General features: G+C 47.9%; 1 protein-coding gene and 1 long non-coding RNA gene across 3 annotated transcripts; one reads left to right on the top strand and one right to left on the bottom strand.

Annotated features, from left to right (window-relative positions):
* Positions 1–664: 664 nt before the first annotated feature.
* On the bottom strand, positions 665–5,650 carry LOC128334183 (uncharacterized). 2 transcript variants are annotated; one of them, XR_008311208.1, is made up of 2 exons: positions 4,215–5,650; positions 665–3,075 (listed from the first exon to the last, which is right to left on the bottom strand). It is a non-coding gene; the product is annotated as an uncharacterized LOC128334183 (long non-coding RNA). The 2 variants fall into 2 exon arrangements; XR_008311209.1 differs by having other exon boundaries at positions 665–2,838.
* Positions 5,651–8,151: 2,501 nt separating this feature from the next.
* Positions 8,152–11,618, top strand: LOC128334182 (protein phosphatase 1 regulatory subunit 3E-like). Its single transcript, XM_053270546.1, has one exon. The coding sequence runs from the start codon at positions 8,798–8,800 to the stop codon at positions 9,929–9,931; it is 1,134 nt and encodes a 377-aa protein (XP_053126521.1). The 5' UTR covers positions 8,152–8,797; the 3' UTR covers positions 9,932–11,618.
* The last annotated feature ends 7,773 nt before the right edge of the window (positions 11,619–19,391 follow it).

The following is a 19,391-nucleotide window of genomic DNA, read 5'->3' as shown; positions in this document are numbered from 1 at the left end:
ATATCTGCTTTGTGGAAATAATTTGTTACTTTGGGATAGATCATGCCCCCTGGACATGGTTTCACACGGATTTTAAGCATCTCACCCAGATTGCTTAGCCCACCCAGATCTGTCCGGATTTCAGCTTTCATTTTATTTATTTATTTTTTTAAGCTAAGCTCTAGTAGAAGCAGAGTTAAGGAGCCAAATGTGCAGTCACTATTCTGCTCAAAAATAATTTTCAAGCCAATTTACATAATATGCAAATTAGGAACCCAGATTTGAAAAGCCAGAATATGACAACCCTACCCTGGGAGAACATGCCACCTCAGTTTCACGTGGGACATACCCTTCAGTTGTACTCCCTGCCACCAGTGGGGGAAATTTAGATCTTGGAGCAGAGAGAATATTACACATCAGCTCCTTGAACTGTAGAGGTTCCACTGCGGTGCAGTCTTCAAAGTTCTCACTTTCGTACTGCTTTTATAAGAGATACAGAAGCTTCTCACAGTTTCTGGCTAACATTACCCATGCACCACTGAGAAAGGCTTTCACAATGTGACGCTATGCCCACAGCATATCTTGAAGGGAGATTCTGCAAACTTCCAACTTTGGAGGACACTACCCACTATGTTTTTAGACTGTCCCATCTACGATGTGATCAGGGAAACAATGCTGGGACAGATTATAGATAAGTCAAGTCAAGTTTTATTTACGGTCCTAGACCAAACAATCCATGCATGCAAACAGCAGGACAATTTATAGAAAACTCTATAGGTTCTCATTATACATCTTTAAAGCAATATAACAAAATTTGGCTATGGAGTTAAAATTTAAAACATTTTCATCAGAAAGTAAGGATTCAGATGCGGAATGTTTGACCTGTCTTCTTGCCAATGTGTTTCCCTATGTCAATTGTCAAGTTGCCGGTTTTGCTTTAGTTTCTTTTTTTAACTTAGAAAGAAATTTATAGCTGCCATGCTGTGTCCTAAATTGTAGACTGTTGAAGTAATTCTGTGGTATGCTGAGTTCTTTCTCATCTCTCCCTCTCTCTCTCTCCCTCTCCCTCTCTCTCTCTCTCTCTCATGTTATTTTTTAATGCTATGCTATGCTAGTCCAAGCCACCTAATGGTGCGGCGGGGAAATGATTGCTTAGCAAGCCAGAGGTTGCTGGTTCAAATCCCCACTGGTATGTTTCCCAGACTATGGGAATCACCTATATCGGGCAGCAGCGATATAGGAAGATGCTGAAAGGCATCATCTCACACTGTGTGGGAGGAGGCAATGGTAAACACCTCCTGTTTAGAAAAACCAAAGAAAAACCACAAGGCTCTGTAGTTGCCAGGAAGTTTTATGCACAGCAGTTTTACTGTGAGGTTTTTGCTTTTAGCTCACATCTCCTCCAGAATGGAGGGTGCAAGTACACATATTGGCCAGATTTCCCCCCAAAGTCCCTGCAAGTTATTGGGGAGCAGTCCACACATGCAATTCGGGCTTTCCACTGTGCCCGAGTGTAGCCTGATTTATCTCCGGAGTAAAAAAAAACCTCCACTATTTTCAGCGGTTTTTTGAGACAGCTTTAAGTTTGCAGTAAAGCCTCCCGGTAAAGCTGCACTAAAATCTGCCGTGCATAAAACCTCCAGGAGTTGACATCGACTTGACAGTACACTTTACCTTTATGTTATGTTATGACCTGTGATCACAACAATAAAATTATTACTTACTTACTTACATGGGGCTTATTCAGATGGTGAGTAGCAACATGCACAGATAACTTTTTTAAAAATCAGAAAGGTGTTTTGAATGTCTCACTAGAACACTCTATGCACGAAACAGTAGGAGTTGTGCTTAGAATAAAGCCCTTCTGGGTCCTAGCCTCCTCCTCTCCTGTATGAGCAAGACTTAGTACTAATTGCGGTGTGACGTTCATGCTCCTCATTATATCAGCATTTTGGCAGCATGAAATAGTGAATTTCCCCTTTTTCTCTAATTATAGGATACGTTTTCTATTTGTTTCTCACAGTGGACATTATGCCGGGATATCTGGATACCCCATATGCTGCTATAGCTGGTATAATTTTTTTCATGTGTATACTGGAACAGCCAGAAGAAGAAGAAAATAAAACAAAAATAATTATCACTGGAAAGCCTTACCAAAAACCAGAGTGACTCATTTGTTGTCACAAGACTGAATCAGTGAAGGTGTGGGACTGTTGAATCATTGACATGTTTTTCTGCTGAAACAGAGTTATCAAAACAACAACAACGAAACTAAACTTTGTTAGCTGCCCCACAACAATTTGTTCTCTGGGCGGCTTACAACACAACATTTAAAAAAAAACTCATAAAAAGACATAAAGCATGAGAAACAAATTACAACACAAAATGTTAAAAACAAATCAATATAAAATGTTTAATTTTAAAAAATCAATTAAAAAACAAGTTGTTCTTGTAAGAAGTAATCAGCCTATTTTCCTTTCACTGTCTCTACATCTGGACTAATCTGGTGCAAATTGAGGTCCACAAGTTAGAACTCTTGTGCCTCAAATGTTCATGTGTCTGCCATCTTGGATCGGTGTGAATGACTTCATTACAAACTGCACCATTGAGTGTCCCTGTGTGCCTCAAAAGTTTATGCAGCTGCCATTTTGGATCAGGGTGGGTGACATCATCACAAACTACACCATTGGGGCATCCCTGTGTATTCATTCAGCAGTAGCAAATTTGGTTCAAATTAGTTAGATTGTCCACAAGTTAGTGCACTTGAGCCTCAAAAGTTTTCATATCCTCCATCTTGAATTGGGGTGGATGACATCATCACAATCTTTGACGTTGAGGTGTCCCAATGTGTCCCTGCAGCTGTAACAAATTTGGTTCAAATTGGTTAAGCGGTTCACAAGTTAGCCCACTTGTGCCTCAAAAGTTTATGCATCTGCCGTCTTGAATCGGTGTAGATGACATCTTCACAAGCTACGCCAGTGAGGTGTCCCTGTGTGTCACTTGTGCCTCAGATGTTCACGTGGCCACCATCTTGAATTGGAGTGGATGACATCATCACTCACTACGCCATTTGGGTATCCCTATGTGTCCCAGCAGCTGTAGCAAATTTGGTTCAAATCGTTTAGGCTGTTCACAAGTTAGCCCACATACGCCTCAACAGTTTACGTATCTGCCATCTTGGATTGGGGTGGATGACATCATCTCAAACTATGCTGTTGAGGTGTGCCTATGTGTCCCTACAACTGTACCCAATTTGGTTCATATTGGTCCAGGCGTTGCGAAGTCAATAGGGTGGGACATACGGACACACACACAGAAAGCCGGGTGATCTCATAAGCCTACTGGAAAGTAGGCTAGAAATGGGGGAAGTGAGAGACCTCCATCTTTAGTGCGTCATCCTTTCCAGAGGTGCCAGGGGCGTAACTACTATTAGGCAAGGGGAGGTGGCTGCCTGGAGGCCCCCACGCCTCGAGGGGCCCCCCAGAGGCAAGTCACATGAGGCAAGTCACATGACTACATATTGTGAAATGTGTGTGTATCAGCGAGGGGCCCATTTTAAAATTTTGTCGCTGGGCCCACTCCAGCCCTGAGACGTCCCTGAGAGGTGCACCTAGCTAATTTTGGAACCTGGACCTAAAGGCCTTTGGAGGGCCCCCCCTTGCTGGATCCCCCCCCCCGCTACAAGTTAAGCATCATCATCACTCACACACACACACACACCACGACACACACAGTATTTTTAACAGGTGAGTTCTTGAGGGCACAAGCAGCAACTGAACTCACAAGAATATAAAACAGGTATATTTATGCATTGGCAGAAACATTTCAGCACATAACACATTTCCATCCCACATATTCCCCCCATTCCCCCATCTCTAAAGCACTTGGCACAGGTCATAATTACACTCAGCGGCCCAGCACAGTGCAGGCCAGAGGCAGCCACACCACCCAGGACAGACTAAAGAGGATTTGGGAGGCTCCAGGGGGTGTGGGACCTAATGGTGCAGGGGGGAAATGACTTGCCTAGCATGAGGTTGCCAGTCCAAATCCCCGCTGGTATGTTTCCAAAACACCTATATTGGGCAGCGGTGATATAGGAAGATGCTGAAAGGCATAATCTCATACTGCACGGGAGGAGGCAATGGTGAACGCCTCCTGTATGCTACCAAAAGAAAATCAACCCCAGGGCTCTGTGGTCGCCAGGAGTCGACACCGACTCGATGGCACAACTTTACCTTTAGGGGGTGTGGAGGCCCTGGACTTCGGCCCCAAAGTCCATGGGTAAGAACGCCACTAGTCCTTTCCCTCCTCATCTTAGATTTCCAGGCATCATCTTCTCCTTTATGAATTTTCCACAAGTGTGTTCTGCAGGAAGGTCAGTCCAGTGCACGTTAACCATGACTGATGTTTGTATAACTTGTTTCAACAAAGCAGTTTGGCACAGACAAAGGTGTGGTGAAGTGAAACCACTTGAGGCTCACCGGGTTATATCTGTATATACTTTTCTATTAAACCGTCACATGTCTGTTCAAATAGGAACAAGTGTCAGAGAATCCAAATCACAGCCACTCCCTTAAAGTGGTGACCACACTGAGATACGGTGCCTCGGGAAACTCTTAATCTTCTGATAGATGCAGGTGTAAGTGAGGCCAGAGGGTGGCACTTTACCTCTGCCCAGAAGTCCTAGCCGAAGTTGTAAGGCTATTACTAAGAGGAGAAAGGGAAAATGAGGCTAGTAGCAGATCACGGTTGAGGACCTTCACGCAAACAGAGGAAGCTGCCTTCTACTGAGTCAGACCCTTGGTTCATCTAGCTCCGTATTGTCCACACAGACTGGCAGCAGCATCTCCAAGGTTACAAGTAGAAGTCTCTCTCAGCCCTATCTTGGAGATGCCAGGGAGGGTGCTTGGAATCTTTCTGCTCTTCCCAGAGTGGCCTCATCCCCTAAGGGGAATATCTTTCAGCGCTTACACATCATGTCTCCCATTCAAATTCAAACTAGGGTGGTCCCTGCTTAGCAAAGGGACCTTTGCTTAGCAAAGGTCCCTGCTTAGCAAAGTCATGCTTGCTACCACAAGACCAGCTCTTATTTCCCTAGGTCTTAGTTTCTAGGTTTTCTAAGAGCTTGCTAAACTTGCTATAGCCAATCAGAAGCAGCATAAAAACAGACCAAGCAAATTATGAACAGAAAGTTGCCAGCCCAAGCTCTCCTCTAGGACACTATAGAAAAATCTACGAGCTATAATTTATCGCTTCTATATCTAAATCTAATGCTATAATCTATCGCTTCTATAAGAGACTCTAGGGCAAGAGTTCTCAAACGTGGGTCTTCAGATGTTGGTGGATCACAGTTCCTATCATCCGCAGCTTTCAGCCACAGTGGCTGGGGATGATGGGAGTTGTAGTCCAAAACATCTGTGTACTCAAGGTCGAGAATGTGTGCCCTACGACATGGTTTGAAGGACAGACTCAACCAAAAAAAGTGTAGGGGATACATTATAAAGAAATATCCATCAAGCCTGTACTGAATTAGTTTGCAACATAGTCCATTTTTAGAAGCAAATATTTAGGATATGAGAACTAAAAACAGAAATCCAGGCATCATGAACAGCTTGGTTGGAAAAGCCACTGAAATACAACTATAATTTGACTTTAATGCATCTCTCTCTCTCTCTCTCTCTCTCTCTCTCTCTCTCTCCCTCCCTCCCTTCCTCTCTCCTCTCTGTGTCCAGAGCAGTAGTGTTACTGTAGGAGATCTTGAGATCTCATTCTGCAATGCCTCAAATTATATACACCTTTATATACACCTATTAAATTATATGCACCTCCAGCAGCTGATCATGACAAACAAGGTTGTGCCTACATAAGTGGTTTGCAATTTACTGATAAATCTGATGGTGTTTTTCAGGTACTACTGAATAAGGACTATAGATGGTTCTCTCTTCACAGAAAGTGGGATGACACAAGTACTATATTCATGAACTGAACACCTCAGCATGCAACATTCTTTGCCAGATCATCAGTCTACACTAATACTTTGAGCTTGCTCAGGATAGCAAACACTCCCAAAGAGACACTGACAGGCACTTAGGCAATAAAACCAACCAAGTTTTATTGTGGCCAGAGCAAGAAAAAGAACAATTTAGAGATAATGGAACTGGGGTGGGGGAAATGACAAATGTCCCCAGGGAATGGGGCTTGTGAGCGGGGGTCACCAGGGCACCTGCTTTGCCCCACAGGTTGTCCTGCCCCTTAGGGCAGATGTTCAAGAGATATGGGCAGAAAGACAAGTGACCCCATGTCTACAATATTTCAAAATATCTTTGCACTGGTGTAAAGCAATAAGGATGTCCTTGAATCACCGTTATCTCCTGCCGATGCACTTTGTTATAGCTGATCTTAGCACATGCAGAGGCCTCTGTCTACAACAGGGCAGCAAAAAGCACTGATCAGAAAATGTGAGCTTTGATGGTTGCAGAAGTCAGCCGCACCTGCTTCTGTGTAACTGCTGAGGTCTTGTGGTAGCAAGCATGGATGGTCGCCTTTTTAATTAATTAATTAATTAATTAATTTATTTATTTATTATTATTATTATTATTATTACATTTATATCCCGCTCTTCCTCCAAGGAGCCCAGAGCGGTGTACTACATACTTGAGTTTCTCTTTCACAACAACCCTGTGAAGTAGGTTGGGCTGAGAGAGAAGTGACTGGCCCAGAGTCACCCAGCTAGTTTCATGGCTGAATGGGGATTTGAACTCGGGTCTCCCCGGTCCTAGTCCAGCACTCTAACCATTACACCACACTGGCTCTAAAGCAGGGTCTGCCCTGGTTTGTATTTGAATAGGAGACTACATGTGTGAGCACTGTGAGATATGCATGCGTGCATGCATAAGGTTCCTGGCAGCATCTCCAAGACAGGGCATAGAGAGATTCCTGCCTGCAACCTTGGAGAAGCTGCTGCCAGTCTGTGTAGACAATACTGAGCTAGATGGACCAAGGGTCTGACTCAGTAGAAGGCAGCTTCAGGAATGTAGCTAGGGGAGTGGGGGCTGTGTTCACCCCTCTCCCCAGAGGCCCCTTGGAGTGAGGGAGATTATGAAGAAAATGGGGAGGGTTGGAGCTGTGGAGCTCTCAAGAGCTGTGGGGCCCAGGTTCTTTGAAGCCATCCACTCAATTTTAGCTACGCCCCATGGCAGCTGAGCTTCCTATGTTCAAGGGCTAATTTCCCCATTACTGAACGTTGGAAATCCCCTTAGCTAATTCGGAAATCAGGAATACAATATATTTAATGTAAATGTAATGTTACCCTCCTGCTAACTGGGCAAAGAGGCACTTTTTTAACGTGGTGATTCCCTTTATTTAGCAGGAGGAGAGCAACTGGCCCTCTCCACCCCCAGCACAGTGCCTCCAGTGACGGTTGCTGGTATCTATCTTAGGTTTCTGTTTAGATTGCCAGCCCTTTGGGGACAGGGATCCATCTTTCTCACTTAATTACTGATTATTTATTTATGTAAATTGTTTTGGAAACTTCTGTTGAAAAGGGGTATATAAATATTTGTTGTTGTTGTCATGAGGTAGGTTGCAAAGTCCCCTCTGCTTCTTGAGGTGGCATCTTCTCACCGCCCCCACCTTATTTATTATTATTATAATAATTATATAATATTATATTAATAACTATATAATTATATAATAATATATTAATAATTATATAATATAATATTGAATAATATTATGTTGTTGTTGTTATTATTATTATTATTATTAATAAAAAAGTTCATTAAAATCAGGTTCATAATAGAACCCTGTCACAACAGAATTAACACGCAGAAGGATGGAACCAACTAAGCTCACGTTCCCTCTTCCTCGCCTTTTGTTCCCGATTGTGTCGGAGCCGCGCGGCAGTTTTGCCGGAGGGCCGGCCGGCCTCTTGCCAGTGCAGCAGTCGGCGGGATTAACGGAGATGCCCTCCTTTTAGACGTGCACTGCCAGATCCAGGGCGCAAGCCAGCCGCCTGCCTGCTGGGCTCGGATCCTGCTATTTCTGTCACAGATCAGAACAGGAAGCCTGCCTGGCGCGGCGCATTTGGAGGCTGCTGCTGCCGCTGCTGCTGGGGAATCCCTGCCGCCGCCGCCGCCGCCTCCCTGCTCTTAAAGGGGAGGCGGAGGGAAGATGGTCGGACGAGCCGCCCGCGTCATTAGGAGGGAGCGAGACGCTGCGGGGAGGGCGAAGGATGAGCAGCAGGACGCCAGCTGATCCGCGCAGCAGCGGAGTCGGGCCGGCAGAGATCCCGGGGAGGGGAGCAGGAGAGCAGCGGGGTGATGAATCGGAGAGATGACACGAGGCCCGGGATGCGTAGATTTTGCTGCATGACTCACGACGTCACCACCAGCGGCAGCCGGGGCACCGCGGCGGCGGCGGCGTCTCCACAAGACCGTCTCCCCCGAGCACCCAGCACCGTCGGAGCCGCCGCCATACCGGGAGCCTAGCGGACAAGTCGCGGTCCGCGGCGGCGCGCCCTTGGCAAGGCCGGCCAGGACCCGCGCTGAGCCCCTGGCCTGCGCGATCGCGCCGCGGAACTTCTCCGAGCCGAAGCGCGCAAGCCGGCGCGGAGGGGCCGGGGCTCCGCGAGCCGAGCCGCGTGAGCCTCGCGCGGAAGAACGAAGCGCAGAGCGCCCAGCCGCCGAGCGAGCGCGGAGCAGCAGACCATGCCCTAAGGAGGCGCGCCGGGAGAGGTCCGCGGCTGGCTCGCACCATGCACTGACTGTCTAGCCCGCCCGCCCGCCGCCGCCGCCGCGTCCCGGGAGAAGCCGGCGCCATGGAGAAGGCAGGCTCGCTGCACGCCTCGGTGCCCACGCCGCCGACGCGCCTCTACCTGCCGCGCAACTTCAGCTGCAGCGCCTGCCTCTACAGCAGCCTGGCCGACCACTGCAAGGGCGGCTGCAGTCCGGAGCCCGAGCCGGTGGAAGCGCTGCCGGCCCCGCAGACGCCCCGCTGCTCCTCCTCGCCGCCTCCTGCGCCGCCCGTGACCTGCGAGGCGGCATGTGGAAAGCAGCAGCCGCCGCCGCCGGCCCCGCTGTCGCCCCCTCCTCCTCCTCCGCGCTCGCCCTCGCCGCCTGCCGCCTCGCCGGCGCCTCTCTCGCCCTCTTCCCGCGGGAGGGAGCCCACCCTGCCGTCGGTGCCTCCCAGCCCGACGCTGCGCCGGCGGGCCAAGTCGCTGCCGACGCCCGGCGAGCGGGGCTTAAGGCCGGCCCTGCAGCAGAGCCCCTCGCGCCGCAAGACGGTGCGCTTCGCCGACTCGCTGGGCCTGGAGCTCACCGCCGTGCGCCACTTCTGCCAGGCCGACGTGCCGCAGGTGCCGTCGCCGCCGCCCCCCCAGCCGCTGGCCGCCTCGCCCCGAGGAGGAGGCGCCGCCGCCGCCGCCGCCGCCGACCTGCTCAAGACGCGCAAGCCGCCCGCGCTGGGCGAGCTGGAGCCGGTGCTCTTCGGGCCGCCGGCGCCCGTGCTGGAGCCGCTCTTCCCGCCGCAGCCGGGCTCCGCCGCGGGCTTCCTGGAGCGCGTCCGGCAGCAGAAGGTGAAGCTGGAGTGGGTCCGCCCGGAGGCGGCCGCTCTGCGCGGCGCCGTGCGCGTCCTCAACGTGGCCTACGAGAAAGCCGTCTCGGTGCGCTACACGCTCAACCGCTGGGCCAGCTGCAACGAGGTGCCGGCCTCCTACCTGCCGCTGCCTCCGCCCGTCGCCGGCCAGGGCGGCCTCACCGACCGCTTCGCCTTCCACTTGCCCGTGGGCGCGGGCACCACGCTGCTGGAGTTCGCCGTGCGCTACCGCGTGGCCGACACCGAGTACTGGGACAACAACGACGGCAACAACTACAAGCTGCGCGGCAGGCAGAGGCCCGCCGCTTCCTCCGGCCACGAGCCGGGCGGCGGCGGCGCCTGGATCCACTTCATCTGAGGCGGGCGGGCACGCCGGGTTGCCAGCCGGCGCTCCTAGGGCCCTCCTAGATGTCAGCGGGGGCGAGCCCTCCCTGGATACGTGGCTGGCAACCCTTGCGCCCCTTTGGGCTAGGAAGGAGGGCTCTTTAAGTGCTGCGGCATGGACGGGGCGGGGGCGATGGCCATCTCTTTACGCCTCTCCCAGGAGACTTTTGGCCCCGCCAGTGGATGGTGCAGAAGACGGAGTCTCACGCCATTCCCCACTTTAGGGCACTCATCTTCTTTCCATTTGCATCGTGTGTTGTTGTTGTTGTTGGATTTCACTCCTACCAGTCGGGGATATGCCAGAAGCTTCTCTAGCCACCGCTGAGTGGCCTCCTGTCCCCAACCAACAATGCAAGCAGACTTGCTGCTCTAAGCCTGCTCCTAAGGAGTTCTCAACCTTGGCTCCCCAGATGATGTTGGACTACCCTTCCCATCACCCCCGGCCACAATGGTGTTGGGAAGGGTAGTCCAACCACCTCTTGAGACCCAAGGTTGAGAACCCCTCTTTTAACAGGAAGCAAGTGGGAGACCTCTGGCCCATGTCCTGGTTGTACCACTCTTAAACCTCCGACCTCCCTCTACCAACATTCCTTTCACCTTGAAAACTGGCCTGCAAGGGCAAGGGATGGGGCAGACTCTTTGCCCTGACGCCTTGGCTTTCTGTGGGGAGGCAATCCTTGTTTCAGCAAAGGGTTCTCCATCACAAGCAGAGTCCATCTGCCCTGTGACCGGTGGTACAACCTAGACACAGATCTACCATGTCTACGAGAACTGGGCCTCAGTGAGGTACAGGATGCATACATAATTTGAGCTGTGAGCCTTCTGCGGAAGCCCATCCGCAGCACGTTTCGATGTATGGCTTCCCAGACTGAGTCTGAGGGGAACTGGCTCGGTGCTTTGGCAGCAGTAATGGGCTTTGCACAGTGCTTATTGGCTAGAGCCTGGCAAGTCAACAACCCATCTTCCCTTCTCCTCCCCAAAACAGTTTTTCAGCGCTTAATAATTTGATTATGGTTTTTTTTTTAAAGGGATACTGTGTAAATGTCCACTTAATGGTGCATTAAATGTGCACATGGTTGCTTTAAAAAAGGAGAGAGAGTGTGTGCTTGAGTATGCGGGAGGGCAACAGACCACCGAATAGTGATTTGCCAGCCTGTACATCTGTCTAATGCACTGCAAAGCTGGGGGAAAGCCAGCCTTGGGCTGCGGGGGCGGGGAATACTGCAGCAAGTCTTAATGTTCATATTTGTATGCACCCCTACTTCAATGTGTTTAGGGCTGGCTGTATTGATGGCTTCAGTTCACAAGCTGCACTGGAAGCCACAGTCTCTAGAGGGTGTGGACCTCTCTTCCATCAGTTGAGCTTGACATAGCCCAATCCTCGCTGAGGGTTCTGCGGGCTTGAGAGGTTCCCAGGGGACTTTATTTCAGGATCAGGAGAGATCCACTTTCCTCCTGCCCCTCGGCCTTCTCTCGCTCGAGTGGGCCAGGCATGGCTTTGACCACGAGACCTCCTCTGCTGTTCTCACGGGTATCTTTTCCTCTGTGGTTCTTCACTCACTTTCTCTGAGTTGTGAGATGTGTTCATTATATTTATACACCGCCAGATGATATTTTCAGATTTGTGTGTTTCCAAGTAAATACAGATGGTTTATATTTTATATTTTGAGAACTATATTTAGGGGAGGGAGAGGGGAGGGGAGGGAGAGATATTTAAAGCTGCTTTCAGAGAAACATCACGTACACAAGAGTGCCCGGAAACTTAAGATGTTGTAATGCTAAGTCCACGTCTCTTACACTCTGGGCTGCTTCCTTTTTCCTTTCTGCTATGAAACAAACTGTTTCCAACAATGGCTTGTCGTATGAGATTTGTAGGACAGAGGCCAAACTGTAACAGAGTGAAAAGTCAGGCAAATCCAAGGCCTATTAGTATAACTTTTACCAAGATGTTTGAAGCAGGGCTGAAAGGCTATTTCCAAATCCTAGGTGTTGGATTGGGAGATTTCAGCCCCTCTGTGCACAGGACTTTGATGCTGGCACCTAAAAGAAATGTCTAGTGTTGTGGCCTCTCAGCATTCGCATCTAACCATTCTGATGGTCTTGTCTAAGATTTTGAGTCCTATTTCCAAGCCTTGCTTTTTTGATCTCTGTATTGAAAGTCTGCTGGAAGTGTTCACTTTGTGTGTGTGCGTCAATCTGTCTTTGGCTGCATCAGAATTTGCACTCTTTACATGGGCATTGACAGTCCTCTAAACGTTATTTCTCATGCCGTGCATACAGTGTTAGCTGTGTTCCGTTCTCATGGAACATAATGTGAGTGCAGCAGATAAAATGCTGCTGTACAATCACTGGAGTTAGAAAAAGTCAATAACAATCCAAAACACTGGATGGGTGATATTTATGATGATTTATATCCCACCTTTCTCCACAAGGGATCCAAGGTGGAAAACCACAATCAGTTTAAAATAGCTGTTAGTTTTATGCTATCCATATCATTTTTTATCTTGACACTGGAAAAAGAATATTTTTTTTTAAAGTCACTGGATTTTTTATTTAAGAAATCCTGTGTGATGGCAGTTAGTTTTGCTCTGTTTTTATTTAGGGTTGCGTGGAGGCAGGGACAGATGTAAGAAGTCTGTCAGGTGTTTTCTGTCTTTGTATCTTTTGAAATAGAAGCTCATGCAGAGATAATGCAGCAGATCTGTGTTTTTATCCAAACCCTTGTTTTACCGAGGATGTGTATAGTTTGTAAACCTATTGACTTGCATAGGATAGTTCACATTGCAGGGTGAACCATGTCCTTGTCTGAAGAAGAGAGGCCTTCTTATGATTCAAATACATTTTGAAATGGTGGCACATTGTCCATTGGGAACTGCAATAGATGTTGGATTTCCTCTCCTGTAAATATCCCCTCCTCAATATCCAGATGGATGCTGGAGCATGGGGCCAGTGGAAGGCTGGAGAACATAATCCACTGTGTGGGAGATGCACAAAGCATTTTAGGGAGGCTGGCACGGAAGAAGCTCCCAGAGGACTATGGCCTGTCTCTTGATTTTTATGAAACAAATTCTACTGTATTTACCCAGCTCCAAGACTAGGTTTCCCCCACGTCCTTTGATGTTAGAAATCAGGGGGTCATCTTAAATTCAGAATCCTCTTGGGTAAATAAGGTATAACCTGTATTTAATCTCTTATTTTTATAAGGGACGCGACTTAAATTCAGAGTTATATTAGGGTGAATACAATAAGTATTTTTTCCCTACCTGTTTGCGCCTTAAGACAAGAGAGAAAAATGAATGGAATGTTTTGAAGCCCTTTTCAAAAATTAAAGTTCAAGTTCTTTTCATCTAACCTTCCTGTTTTTGCTTGCTTTCTGTGCTGGAGTTTTTCAATAAGCATGCTGCTACAGTCCTCCAGCTGGTTGGGGGGCGGGGAGCGGGAGCTGCTTGTTGAGGAGTTAGACCAGGTCAGCATCATGTGTTAGGCAACAGCTGTGGCACAAGGGGTGCTTGACCAGTTTCATACTTGCTGCCCGCCTGGGACTGCAAGTGCTTGAAAGGTTGCTAACCATGGCAGGTGTGTCTGGCCTAGGTAAAGTGTGTCGTCAAGTCGATTTCGACTCCTGGTGCCCACAGAGCCCTGTGGTTGTCTTTGGTAGAAAACAGGAGGGATTTACCATTGCCTTCTCCCATGCAATATGAGATGATGCCTTTCAGCATCTTCCTATATTGCTGCTGCCCGATACATACCAGCGGGGATTCGGACCGGCAACCTTCCACTTCTTTTTCAAGCCTTTCCCCGCTGCACCACTTAGGTAGCCTGCGTTTGGCCTAGTGGTTGACAAATTGTGCCAGTCTGTCCCAAGTTATGATCATAAAAAACGTTGTAAAGTTTGCACATCCTTATTGCTGCTATTTAAAACTCACCTTTGACTACTGTCTGTTACCATCGGGGCTTATTTTATTTGCTGTTGTATTTGCTATAGCAGAAGGTGTTGAGATCAACTTTTCTTGTAAAAGAAATATTACCGGTGGTAAAGTTGTTTGCAGTTATGAGAAGGACCTAAAGGCAAAATATCTTAGAATAGTTTAAGCACTTCTTTTTCTTCTGGAGCCATTCGAAAATAATAGTCCATGAGCTGGGCACACAGATTTGGGCTAGTGTTACTGTTTGGGAGGACAAATGCTTACAGTCCTTTTTGGCAACATCTGCCCGTCCTAGAGTTGGAAAAGAGGTGATCACATTGTTGTTGCTCTTACAGCTTTCTCTGCTTCCCCCCCCCCCAAGGATTAGGGTAAAAATGCAGTCATTTTTGCACAGAGGAAAGGGTTAGGGTACCACTGAACAAATTGTTGTACAGCTTTCCATGGCGTATTCTTTGGAGGACGTTCCTGCTAATTTTCTTTTCCATTCATCCAGCAACGTAAATTATGTTTTATAGTAGTTTGTGTGTGTTTACAAGTTTCGAAAGCTTTTAAAACACCTTTGCAAATTTGACCACTGCAGGCCTGATGGTCAGGACAGTAAAAGCAGGAGAACACACTGACAGCCAGATGTCTTGCAATTCTATCATCTGTTTTCCATCTCTAGGAGTGTAGACCTTTGTCAAAAATCACAATGACATTGGGGTACACAATTTGTGTACACGTCAACAGCCAATGCAGTTCTTTCAAAACTGGTGTTATATGGTCCCTTTGTGTTGTCCCAGGGACCAGTTGGGCTGCTACATTCTGCACCAATTGTAGTTTCCAGACTATGTACAAAGGCAGTCCCGTGTAGAGTGCATTGCAGTAGTCAATCCTGGAGGTTACCAGCATATGTAGCATTCTTTTAAGATCATTTACCTCTAGAAATGTATGTAGATGGCGTATCGGCCAAAGCTGATAAAAAGTGCTCCTGGCCACTGCCTTAACCTGAGAAAGAGGTTGAGGCAGGGAGAGCTTTGAGTCCAGGAGCACTCCCAGGCTATGTATCTGATCTTTCAAGGGAAATGTAACCCCACCCAGAACAGTCAGATTTAAACCATCTGTCGGGTCTTGACCCTCCCACCCCAGTCAGTAAAATAAAGGTAAAATAGTCCCCTTGAGTTGTTGTTAACTCCTGGTGACCACAGAGCCATGTGGTTTTCTTTGGAGGGGTTTCAGGAGGGGTTTCCCATATTCTGGAAAACATACTAGTGGGGATTCGAACCAGCAACCTCTTGCTTGCTAGGCAAGTCATTTCCCCACTGCACCATTAGGTGGCTCCACAGTCAGTACCTTCCTCTTATTTGGATTCAATTTCAGTTCATTATCCCTCATCCAGCCCATTACCGCCTCCAGGCAGGCATTTAGGGAAGATATGCCATTTCTTGATGAGTGCATGCGAAGCAGGGAAACGAGCTGCCTGTCAGCAATTCCACAAACCGCTGACTGGGGAAGCTCTGTAGGGGCTGATGGGCTGCATCCCCAGTATTGGCCCCACCTCTGCATCTGACATGAGATGCAGGGGTGAGGCCACTGCCCAGGAGAGAGTCTGAACGGACCCTCTCCCATCTTCCCCAGTCAGCGTTTCATTGAAACGCTGCCTGGCTGGGCTTACCAGCTAAGGAGCAGAGGGGTGTGCCTTGCGCTCTCAGCTGGTGAGCTCTTCATCCACTGGCTGAGTGCAGAAAGGGGCAAGGAGGTGCCATGCCGAGGGTGAGGGGGTGCCTTGATATGGCCCTCCCAGACAGTGGCGGCTGGGGAATTATTATCCTCCCTTACTCCATTGTCTCTGTGCCCTGTTTGTACCCACAGATGGTATCAACCACCCCAGCACATGTACTGGCTCATGGATTGTAATCATTCTCATAGTTATTGGGTTGCACTGCTTTGGTCAGGGAACTGAAATCTATGTCTGAGCATCAGATGTATCACAAAGAGTTGTACTGGTGCACTCTTTCATTAATAACCAGCAAACAGTGGCTGGCAAGATGAGCAAAATTATTCACAGTTGTCCTATCTCTCCCTCTCCCTCTCCCCCCGTCTATATATATCTCTAAGGCGTGCCTGTCGTTAATCCCATGTGTGGCAGCTCTCGCGAGAGTTCGCGAGCGAGCTGCCGGCAAGGGGAGAGGAAGGCGGCAGCGGACAGGCTTGCAGATGAGGGCGATGGGGAAAAGAAAAGTGGGGGGGAATGGTGGCAGGTGGGCGGGGGAAGAAAATGGCAGTAGTTGGCTAGCGTTGGAAGAAAACCGCGGCGGGGGCGGGGAAAGAAAATGGGGGCAGACAGGCAATGGGAAAGAAGGTGGCAGCACCAGGTAGGTGGGCAAAAAACTGCAGCGGCCAGGTGGTTGGGCGGGGGAGAAGAAGGCAGCAGCGGTGCTGGGCAGGCAGGGAATGTAAACAGCAGCAGCAGGGAGGGAGCTGAGAACAGAGGGGAAATCGAGAGGGAGGGGGGAAGGAGTGGGGAGAACAAGAGGCCCAGATGCTCTGCGCCCGGCCCAGCTAGTTGGAATTAAAAGGCAAGGGCATTGCCTAGCGTATCCTCCTAATTTCCGTGAGACGACTCAGTGATTTTTCCTCCTCCTGTAGGCCAATGTTTATGATTTGGGCTGCTGAATTACATCCCTGTTGTGTTGCCATCTTTATTTTGCGTTCCTGCTCCTATCTCTTTAACGGCATCTTGAAGATATTAAGCAGCGGGTAGGATGTTCCTGGTATGGAGGGCAGAGTGAGAGGAAAAGCTTCCCTGTTTGATTCCTGTATACCTGGCTGCTTCAAGTGTAGAAGCAGAAAGGGGAAAAGGTGGCCGTGATATTTGAAAGCGTGGGTGTATTACTGCTTAAGTACGCATATTAGTGGTGTTTCTAAAACACTTTGAGTACTTTTTTTCAAATGTCAATGGGCTTAAATGTTCCATAGCAAGCCTAGGGAAATATGTTGTTTTGGAAGACATGACTTCTGTTCCAGCAGATTAATCTTATTTTCCTGTTTTTGTTTTTAATCATATTACTAGTTTAGTGAATTGTGGGAATGTCACAGATGTCATTTCACTTGGTTTCAGCGAAGCATTGTATAGAAATCCACATATTTTGCTTAGCAAATTGGTCAGATGTGGGCTAGAAAACGCCCTTGCATGGATTCACAACAGATTGGACAATTTGTAGTCAAAGGGTGCTCATTAATGGCTCATCAAAGTGGAAGGAGGTTCTGAGTGGGTGCCACAAGAGCTATGTTCTGGGTCTGGTTTTCTTCAATATTTTTATTAGATGAAGGGGTGGAAGGAATCTTCTTAATTTTCATGGGCACAAAACAGGAAGGGATAGCTAACGTCTTGGAGAACGGGTAACATTCCAAATTACTTCGATGGAATGGGGAACTGGGCTGAAACTAACACAATGGAAATCAGCAGAGACAAAAGCGAAGTTGTGCATTTAAGGGGGCGGGGATCAAATGCTCAGGTATAGAATGAGGGGTATCTGGCTTGTAAGTAGTACCGTATGTGAAAGGGAGATTGGGGATGTAGCCAGAACTAGAAATATGAGATCTGACTAGTGTGGAATAGTGCAGCTGGCCCTATCCATCCCCAGCATAGCATCCCTCCAGCAGTTGCTGGTGTCTATCTTACATTGCTTTTTTAGATTGTGAGCCCTTTGGGGACAGGAGCCATTTTATTTATTTATTTATATCTCTGTAAGCCATTTTGGGAACTTTTGTTGAAAAGCGGTATATAAATATTTGTTGTATCACGAGATGAACATGAGGGAGCAATTTGATGCAGCAGCAAAAAAGGCAAATGCGATTTTTAGACTGCATTAATAAAATCATAATTTCCAAGTCACGAGAAGTAACGGTTCCACTTTATTCCACACTAGTCAAACCTTCATATTTCTAGTTCCGGATGCCACGCTGGCATCCGGAATTGTCCCCTCTGCTAAGCAGGGTATGCCCTGGTTTGCATTTGAATGGGAGACCACATGTGTGAGCTCCGTGGGGGTGGGGCCACTCTGGGGAGGATGTAGACAGGCCTCTTGAATGTACGGTGACTAACATGCAACCGTTTACAGTAACAGTCGTATGTTGTTTGGTCTGAGCACATGCTTAGCTCTTAAGTCGAATGTGTGCATAAATATTTTCAGGATTCTAGGTAAGTGTAATTGGTAGATTTCTAAGAGAAATCTAATTCTGTTTGCAACTACAGCCTATGTCCTTTCATTGGCTTGTTGGGAAACTTGTGTAGGCTCCAACCCTTCTTTGAATGGACATTTTCTCTTGCAGACAAAACAGCTAAAGAACTGACTCTAAATATACACGATAATTGAACAGTAGGATAATATCAGTAACACAGTCTGTTTTGTGTGTACAGAATTTTATTAAAGTGTTTTCTTTTAATATGGCGGAGAACCGGTAACATCAACAAGAATCACTTTTCTGTCTAGCTGCAGTCTGTGTACACAGTCAAATACGTTTCTGAGGTTGTTACCTAGCACTGTGATAGATAGACACGAACGGAATGATTTTGCCTACACAGAGCGGCAAGAAGCACTTTTATATACACCGAGAGTTTTTTACAGAGCTGGGCTTGAACCTGCTTTTGCCATAAGTGGAAACTCCACCCACCTTGCAAACCAAATGTGTACAGTTTGCTTGTAGAGATGCTATATATTGCCAAGGTAGAATATGAATGAATATATATATATATATATATCCAAGGTAGAATATATATATATATTCCCCACCACCAGGGAGGCATGGGTGTTTTAAAATGCAATATATTTTTTTAGAGAAATTGTTTGCTGCCCTTGTAACTTTATCTGTACACAAACCAGCACTTCCCTGACATCCTCTGCTAATAATGTTAGAATATCTTCCCCAAAGCAATATTTAGAGTAGTGGTCTTTAAATTGTGTTCCGGGGAATTCAGAGTTTCCTTGGAAGCATATCAGGGGTTGCCAAGTAATCAGTAATGTCAGCAAGCTTCCCCAAAAGAGGGTGGCTGACATAACCAGATGGTAGAAATGCCTTTAAATAGCTTCTGGTCAAGATTTTGACTCCCGGCACCCACAGAACCCTGTGGTTTTCTTTGGTAAAATACAGGAGGGATTGACCATTGCCTCCTCCCGCACAGTATGAGATGATGCCTTTCAGCATCTTCCTATATTGCTGTTGCCTGCTATAGTACCAGCGGGGATTCAAACTGGCAACCCTCTGCTTGTTAGTCAAGCATTTCCCCGCTGCACCACTTAAGGTGGCAAATAGCTTCCCCGGAGCCACACGATGCTCCTTTCCACATTGCTTCCATCATGTTGGCCAGCGGTAGGAGAGCTGGTAAGGTAAAGTGTGCCATTGAGTCGGTGTCGACAAGCATGAATTGTCCCCTTTGCTAAGCAGGGTCTGCCCTGGTCTGCATTTGAATGGGAGACGACATATGTGAGCTCTGTGGGGAAAGGGCCACTCTGGGAAGAAGAGCAC

Source organism: Hemicordylus capensis, chromosome 9 (genome assembly GCF_027244095.1).
Source record: "Hemicordylus capensis ecotype Gifberg chromosome 9, rHemCap1.1.pri, whole genome shotgun sequence".
NCBI lineage: Eukaryota > Metazoa > Chordata > Lepidosauria > Squamata > Cordylidae > Hemicordylus > Hemicordylus capensis.
Note: the sequence above shows the minus strand (reverse complement) of the source record. Positions and strands in the feature narration are given on the sequence as shown.

Coding starts and splice junctions, on each gene's coding strand:
- LOC128334182 (XM_053270546.1), top strand. CDS start 8,798: ATGGAGAAGGCAGGCTCGCTGCACGCCTCGGTGCCCACGCCGCCGACG.